Source organism: Maylandia zebra, linkage group LG7, assembly GCF_041146795.1.
Source record: "Maylandia zebra isolate NMK-2024a linkage group LG7, Mzebra_GT3a, whole genome shotgun sequence".
Classification (NCBI taxonomy): Eukaryota; Metazoa; Chordata; class Actinopteri; order Cichliformes; family Cichlidae; genus Maylandia; species Maylandia zebra.
This window is the reverse complement of record NC_135173.1, coordinates 37,907,130-37,915,761: the sequence shown is the minus strand read 5'-3', so window position 1 is coordinate 37,915,761 and position 8,632 is coordinate 37,907,130. Positions and strand designations below refer to the sequence as shown.

The 8,632-nt window shown below is 39.4% G+C and overlaps 1 protein-coding gene across 8 annotated transcripts; it reads left to right on the top strand.

Annotated features, from left to right (window-relative positions):
• Positions 1–609: 609 nt before the first annotated feature.
• LOC101467408 (bromodomain-containing protein 3) lies at positions 610–7,463 on the top strand. 8 transcript variants are annotated; one of them, XM_004538410.5, is made up of 10 exons: positions 610–744; positions 2,905–3,233; positions 4,309–4,446; positions 4,764–4,899; positions 5,345–5,595; positions 5,681–5,809; positions 5,896–6,042; positions 6,593–6,738; positions 6,828–7,102; positions 7,233–7,463. In XM_004538410.5, the coding sequence occupies exons 2-10, from the start codon at positions 3,039–3,041 to the stop codon at positions 7,343–7,345; spliced, it is 1,530 nt and encodes a 509-aa protein (XP_004538467.3). In that variant the 5' UTR covers positions 610–744; positions 2,905–3,038; the 3' UTR covers positions 7,346–7,463. The 8 variants fall into 8 exon arrangements, with proteins under 8 accessions (XP_004538467.3, XP_004538468.3, XP_004538466.3 ...); XM_004538411.6 differs by having other exon boundaries at positions 634–744; positions 2,908–3,233; XM_004538409.5 differs by lacking the exon at positions 610–744 and adding an exon at positions 751–1,030 and having other exon boundaries at positions 2,908–3,233.
• The last annotated feature ends 1,169 nt before the right edge of the window (positions 7,464–8,632 follow it).

Below are 8,632 nucleotides of genomic sequence, written 5' to 3'. Positions count from 1 at the left end.
TGTGGGAAGTGTTACGAACAGCTGATAGGAACGGCAAAGCGTGTTTCTGGAATATTATGTTTTTGTTCCTGCAAGCGCTTTTTATGCAGTTTTTGCAAAGCTATATGTGGAACGAAACCATGACCGAGGACAAGCTGATGGCATCAGATGTAAGTACAACTCCTCCGGTTTCATATGGAAAACAAATTATTGCGCTAGCTTACACGGTTCAGGTTCTACAGGGATTTAAAAATAGTTACGCAAAACGGAGCGTGCTGCTCTGACCAGCTTTAAAGGGTTAACAATGACTTTAAAAAAATAATATAAAATAGTGTGCAACACCACTGAAGTTTTTTTTTTAAACTCTCTTTTCAACCAACGGCAGTCACTCTCCAAATAACTTCTGCTTAGCTTTCCGAGCTTCCCTCGGGTCCTCTTAATCAGCGGTCTCCAACCTTTTTTGCGCCACGGACCGGTTTATGCCCGACAATATTTTCACGGACCGGCCTTTAAGGTGTCGCGGATAAATTAGGGAGGGGCTAATAATCGGCTCAGTCATTTTTAATGATCGTTGAAAGCCCAGATCGTAATCGTGATTAAAATTCGATTAATTGAGCAGCCCTACTTTCGGTCATTTTGGTTTTATTGTCGATACCCTCCGACACAGCAGGCGGCGGTATACGCTGTTAACTTTGGCTAAAAAAAATTGGTCACCGAAGCTTTCGACGAAGGGTAGCTTGTTACTTGAAGCCATGCCCGCAGCAGGTTTGTGTGGACGTTTTCAGCTGGTCTAAGTGCAGCCAGGAGTTACCGTATCGCGACTTTTTTCCCCTCTGTTTGGCCTTCGGTGCGGCGCGAACGGTCTTAAATAGAAACTAGCATTTTAAAGTGCCTTCATAAGAAGAAAAAACGAGTTGGTAAACACTCGTGACTCTCCCGTCATCCTCTGCGAAACAAGTTATGTGGTACATGTATGTGTTGCCGTTATCTGAAGGTAATTGCGAGCGTTCAGGTAACAGCGACTGGCGTCCCTATGAAAACTTTGTAAGTGGTAAGTTAACCGCGGCAGAGCGAGGCCCAATTGTAATACACAAACCCCAGTAGGCACTGCACAAGATACTGTGGTGTTTTTTTTATTGCCCATTTGCAGTGACGACTTAAATCTGTCTCTCAATGCGCCCATATAGGTTTACCTTAACCTGCTAGCCAAATGAAGCTAACGTGCTGAACGTGACTGGTTAGTGTTCCCAAGAGCTGGCCTCCTGATTATTTAACTCTGTCGTGCTCATTTAAAACTTGACAATCCGATTCTTCCTTCTTACTCCGTTAAGTTAGCATTATATTAGTTGACTTGTATTTAATGGTATGATATTACATGAGCTAGGTTGAGATTTATACCGCGTCTGAGATCATGCAGACTCTCACTGCCTTCTCCAGTGGCGATGTTTAGTAAAATGAGCAAATGAAATAAAATTAGATTTGAAGAAACATTTGATCTGGAATAAAGGAAAATAGATTTAAATGTTAAAATAGATAAACAGTAATATCACCTCACTAAAACTTAAAGTTAAATACATGAAATGCATTTAGTCTTCCCCAGTTTGGTTTTATTTATTGAGAAAAGGATGCGTTCACAATAACGTGTTTGTCTTGAAATATAATGTGTTAACTTAGACCAACAAAATATAATAATATTTGAAGAATAAAGTTTTGGAAGCTATTTAAAAACTAAACTGAAATGAACAAAGCCTCCCTCGAAATTAATTGAAATGCATTAGAACTGCAAATAAAACTGAAATAAGAAAAAATCGAAATCACCTGCTCCTTTCTGCTGCTCCCTTTAAGGGTCACCACAATGGGTCATCTCCCTTCATTTCACCCTATCTGTAGCACCCTCCTCTGTCACACTAACACTCTCCATGTTCTCTTTCACTACATCTAAGAATCTCTTCTCTTGTCTTTCTCTTTTCTTCATACCTAGCAGCTCCATCTTTATCATCCTTTGTAGCAACCTCAGTCTAAGCTGACCCTTTCATGTACTCATTTTTAATCTTGCCCATTCTAGTCAGGCCTAATAAAAATCTTAGATCTTCACCTTTAACAGCTCCAGCTCGCCCTCCCGCCTTTTTGTTAGTGCTCCAAACCATACTTCATAGCCCATCTCGCTCCCATCCTCTAAACCTTCGCTTTCACTTTTGCTGCTGTCCTCCTGTCACAAATCACCCGTGACACGCATCTCCACTCACTTCGCCTTGTCTTCACTTTCTTCTTCACCTCTCACCTCTTGATTCCTCTTCCATCCAATGCATACCTCCATCTCTCCACCTTCTCTAAATATTAAAATTGGAATAATTGCAGGCAGATTCCTAGACAGCTAAATAAACATAGCTGATTCCAACACCATCAGTGAAACAGCCTCTTAAATTTTGTCAGTGTATTTGCCAAGAAAACATTTCTCAGTTCGCATGCCCACTAAACCTTTACACAGCCTCCGCGTCTTCTGCTCATCTGAAGCCGGGTTGCAGTATTCAGACATCCTTCTCCCCAGCCACTCTTTCCAGTTCCCCATGGTCCCAAGGCATTCCCAGGTCGGATGAGATGTATAATCTCTCCAGCAGGTTCTGGTTCTACCCCAGGGTCTCCTCCCAGTTAGGTATGCCCAGGAGGCATTCTAACTGGATGCCTGAAATACCTCAATTGCCTCCTTTCAGCATGCAAGGAAAGAGCCTTTATACAGTCACGTGCAGATTGTTTTACATAATAATACAGTAAAATGAATGTGATAAGCTTCAAAAGGTATGAGATATAGTCTGTTTTTGAAACTATATCAATGGTGTGAAGTAATCAGTCGCTTCCTCTTTTTATAGTGTTATATTTAATATTTGGAGAACCACATGATCGTAACAGTCTATTCTTTTATGTCAGCAGGCCACATTGTGTGGTTTGACGATTCCCCAGCCTGCTTCATGCATAGTTTTCAGAGTGTGTGACAAGCTGTCAGGTGAACACTACATGACTTACAGAAGATAACAGAACCCAGAAGAATTTGTGCAGCCGTCATGTCCACAGACACCAACCAGGACCCCCCTCAGCTTGTTAATCCCCCACCTCCCGAGGTGACCAATCCCAGCAAGCAAGGCCGGAGGACCAACCAGCTGCAGTATATGCAGAACATAGTGATCAAATCCCTGTGGCGGCACCAGTTCGCCTGGCCTTTTTACCAGCCTGTCGATGCAGTTGCTCTTGGACTGCCAGTGAGTAGTTTGCACATGTTCAGCTGACAGGGTTACAGTGCATCAAGTCATTTTTATGGGTTTTTCACAAATCATGGTACAAAAATGACTTCAGCCTCAGGATTGCAGGGCTTTTCTTCAGTTAGTTGCACAAGTAAGTCATAGTTTTGCTCATAATGAAAATATTTTTTAATTCCACAATTCCACAAAAGTGATGTTAAGTGGGCATTATATTGTATTATATGATCTATTTAGCCATTGTTGTTAAATATAAATTTACTGGTAGCTGCCAGCAGTTTTATACATATATATAATTTCTTTTTTTTGTTTTTTAGTTTTGTTTTCAGATACGCTAACTTGCTTTGTGTTCCTGGGTCTGTCTGTTCTTCTCTTCTGAAACTACTAGATCTTCTTTTCGTTTTTTTTTTTATTCTCTTACTGTTAATATAATGTTGTCTAAGATATTTTTTTGTTTTTCCTCCCTTTTATTTTGTTCCTAATTCTCACGCACAACCTACATACCACAGTGAGTATAGAGATAATGGAATGCAGTGTCACTCTGTCTTGCATCTTATCCTAGTTTTAGCCATACTTCAGTAAGAAATGACTCGAAAACCTGCCGATATATCCTTGATCCTAAATTTTAATACATCATCAAGAATGTGTATGAAGTGTAACTAATTTATTTACCCAATTTAGTGCTGAATCTAAAAATGCAAACAGTTTAAAAAAAAAAATCATAAATTGATGTTAATTCCAGCCCAATTATCTGACTCACTTCAGACAGTGCAAAAAAGCTAATCTTGGTGATTTTAAGTTGGTCGCGAATTAGCCACCTCCATTTTTGCCTTAAGTTCCAAACACTATTAAGTAGTCTGAATGATGCCGCTTGACTCTGTCTTAATAAAGTAATTAACATTTAGTTAATATCAAGTTTTATAGAAAAAGATTAATTAAATTAAGATCCAACATGAATAAACTGGAAATTGTGCAGTGTCATTGTTCCCCATTAATCAAACTTTGGCAGAGCCTCAGTGTGGGGCAGCGCAAAATGTAATGCTATATTCATCTGACATCAACTCTTTCTCTTAACCAGGACTATCATAAAATAATAACATTGCCCATGGACATGGGAACCATTAAGAAACGACTAGAGAACAACTATTATTGGAGTGCGAGTGAATGCCTGGAAGACTTCAACACCATGTTTACCAACTGCTACATATACAATAAGGTGAGGAGCTTTGTGATTGCAAATTCCTTCCATTGTTCCCTTACAGATACTAAGCGTGTCCTCACACTGGGCAATATATGCCATGCCGGAGAATGTTTGAGCAAGAGTCGAGTTTTGTATACTGGGCCTGGATGCAGTTAATTTGGCTTTCGGCGTTGATCGCCAACATTTTCTTAGAACGGCATTCACTGTGAAAATTCCTTATTAAACTAATTACCAATTCTCTAAGGCATGCAAGAGGACAATATGTCACCATGTCCAAAATTGGTGTAGTTGAGCTACAAAATGCAAAAAACCATTCCCTCTGTCCTCTTCAGCCTACAGACGATATTGTCCTGATGGCGCTCACCTTGGAAAAGATTTACTTGCAAAAAGTTGCCCAGATGCCTCAGAATGAAGTGGAGATTGTTCCTCATGCTGCCAAAGGGAAGGGCAAAAAAAGTAGCACTCCAGGTAACTCACTTAAAAGAACTTGTAACACTGACTACTTATTAGTAGTAAACTAGTACTTTGATGTTCGGTCGCAAGAATTCAGCAGACTGCATAGGCTAGCACATGGAGTGTGTCACTGATGAGATGCTGAACACCTTGTATGTAAAGCAATAACCAAATATGAGATCAGAGGGTGCAGGCGTTCATGGAGAGTGATGGGTTTTACCGTTACTCTCCAAAATCCTGGCAATCCAGACTTTCAGTTTCACAGCTATGTGTGCTTCTTATCCACTTATTAAAAGTCTAAAGTTTTAATAAGGTTATAGATTAGTTTTAGCAGCATTTTCGCTTTAATTAATTTACATCTTTAAAAACTCTAGGCTAATGAAGGAAATAGGGCAGATAAGAGAGAGAAAAAGGTTTGTTTAAATGAACTAATTGTAACAATTAATTTAATTATTTTTAGAAAGCAGGAAGAGGCGTGAGAGCTCAAGCCGTGCCAAGAGCGACTTTAATGAGGAGTCATTACAACAAAACACTGAACCCTGTGGCCTTAGTGAACAGCTGAAGTACTGCAAGCATATCCTGAAGGAAATGCTGTCCAAGAAACATTCTGCCTACGCCTGGCCTTTTTACAAGCCTGTAGACGTAGAAGCTCTGCAGCTACACGATTATCATGACATCATCAAGTACCCCATGGATCTCAGCACGGTTAAAGTATGTTTGCTTATATGCCTTTATACATGCATTTGCTTTGTGCCTTGATACACATGCTTTATTTGGTTACCTTTTTTATTTTCAGAAAAAGGTGGATGCAGGAGAGTACCAGGATGCACAAGCGTTTGCTGCAGATGTTAGGTTAATTTTTTCTAACTGCTACAAATACAATCCTGCACATCATGATGTTGTTGTTAAGGCCAGAAAACTTCAGGTGGGTTTGGAATATTATTATTAAAAATGGGTGGGAGGGGGAAAGTTTTGGTTGCTCTGCTTTCTATTTCACTCTGTTTGCTTCAGGGAGTTTTCGAGCAAAGTTTTGCAAAGATGCCAGACGAACACGTGGAAGTGACCTCACAAGCAGGTGGCAGTTTGGACAAACCAGAGTCTGCAGAGGAGCGTGCCACCCGACTTGCTGAGTTGCAAGAACAGGTGGGTGCAGATCAGGTGGGTTGCTGCACAGATGTTTGCCTCATGTATTATTACTAGGTGCTATGAAAAAGTTGTGCAACGCACAGCAAAACAAAGCTCATATCTGATTTAAGTTTGTCCACTGTGCACAAGGAAGTAGTCTCCTTGGATAGCTCAGCACCATTTCCAGAGCTGCTTCTACTTTTAGATTTTCCTTTGTGATCTAGTGCACATCATTGTGCAATCTCTTTCATCCCACCACGACTATAACCCTTACATTGCATTTTATTTTGAGGAATTAAATGCTTTAGAGAGCAAAATGGCAAGCTGGGCTGGCAATACAGTTGCCTTTTTGATCCACAGTTCAAGTCATTTGTGCCAAATATACCACCTTCACGGCTCGCTCTCATTCTGAAAACTGCGGTCTGGTTTCTGAGCCAAAAGTTCCTGTGTGTTCAACTTTCCAAGGTCTGCTGGAAGGCTACTTCCAGGGAGCATGGGTGTTAACTGCGTATTGAACCTTCCTACTGATTCATCATTCTCAGGAATACAAGACTTCTAATTTTTGTGGCACTTTTATTCCCAGCTTAAAGCCGTTCATGGACAGCTTGCTGCTCTGTCTGAATCCCCTGTGAGTAAACCAAAGAAGAAAAAAGAAAAGGACAAAAAAGACAACAGTCGACAAAATGTTGGAGTATTGAATTCCAGATGTACATCAAATTCCTGTGCTAGGTATGATGTTTTGTTTAGCTCATTAACTTTTTTTTATTTTGTGGTATTACTTTTTAACAGAGATTTTCACTGCTTTGTCTTTTTGATAGATATTCATGGAAAGGGAGCAATGAATGGGAGTCAGAGGATGAATCTTTGCCAATGACTTACGTTGAAAAGCACCAGCTAAGCCTGGACATTAACCGGTTACCTGGCATGAAACTGGGCCACGTGGTGCACATCATTCAGAGCCGGGAGCCCTCGGTGTGCAACACCAACCCAGATGAAATCGAGATTGACTTTGAGACGCTAAAGCCATCCACTCTGCGCGCTCTGGAGCAATATGTCAAGTCATGTCTCTGTAAGAAGTTTAAGAAATTTCAAAGTAAGTACCAAGCACAGGCTCACTTGAATTCATTTGACATTAAGGCACAAGTCACCCATAGATTTTCCCTGCTATCACTATCTGTAGCATTTAATCAATGATGTTGCCTCTTTTACTCCCCTTCATCCAGAGAAAAGCCGTCAAACTCCATCTCATCGCACCACCAGCAGCAGCAGCAGCAGTTCTTCAGATTCTGCCAACACCAGCTTCACTGACTCTAGCACAGAAGACAGTGACTCTTGATTACTGTATTGATTTTATTTATTTTTGCTATTATGACCAAAAGACATTTTGTCAAATATATTAAACCTCTCTATTTTGTTACCTGTTCGTTATGTTTAAAATAAAAATTCCTGTTGAAGATGTTCGTACTGTATTTTGAATAACGATCTCTCTGGTGTTTATCAGACTCTAAATCTGCAACAGAGCTGGATGGCATTCTGCTTGGGTAAGAGTAGATTTCATTACAACAGTTTCAGATGATAACGTCTTTGATTGACCATTATCCCATTTTTTTACATTTATTTTTTTCTTTGCTGATTTGGAAATACTTCAATTTATATTACTAATATTAAGTGGTGTAACTAAATTGTTTCTTAACCATTTATTGACCAAGATTTATACATGGCGTGGTGGACTTATTTTGGCTGTCAAATAAAACACAGTAACCATTTGAATTTTCTTAAAAGCCCCCAAAATGGTTGAGAAGTACAGTAATGTGAGTGCACATGGTAACATCTAGGCAGATATCCCCATAAAGCTCTTCTACTCTTCTTTATGAAATCACTGGAATTTTTTTCTTTTCAGCACAAACGGTAATGGAGTTATGATCATTTAAAAGTGCCTTTAAAAATAGGCCCACCCATGGTAAATAAAGGGTTAATTTAGCACTAAATGCATTTAGGTGTACCATGCAAGAATAATGCACGTTACATAAGACTGATGAATTATCAGGTCTCAACAGTTTTCTTATTTTTATTCTGTATGAAGATGAAATTGAGCAGCAGAGGCCAGGAACATTATGAAACACTGCAGTTTGCTTTGAGGAACAGTCCAAACAGTGGGAATGTAATTTCCCATGAACAAATCACACCATAAAAATTGCTTTCCAGAAACCTTAATAACAAATTTGAGATTTTCGTGATGGCAAAAAGATGTAATGGAGAGTTGATTGCGTGGAATATGAACAGTGCTTGTTGTTGCATACTGTTTTGTTTTCAAATTCCATTCCTGTAGTAACTATTTTGTTTTTTTTATATATTTCTTTGTTCTATATAAACTAAAAATCAGAATACTTGAAAATAACACCTGTCTGCTTCCTAATATTGTCTTTCTTTTAATATTAGACAAAGTTCACCAGAGTAAAACTAAAATTCAGTTTTTAAATTGTGAATGTGTTTATTAAGGAAAAAAAATCTATCCAAACCTACCTGGAAAAAGTATTTGCACCCAACATCAAGTTGTGCCACCCTTGGCAGCAAGAACTGCAGTTAAGCATTTCTGCTAACTGGCGATGAGTGTGTAACACCA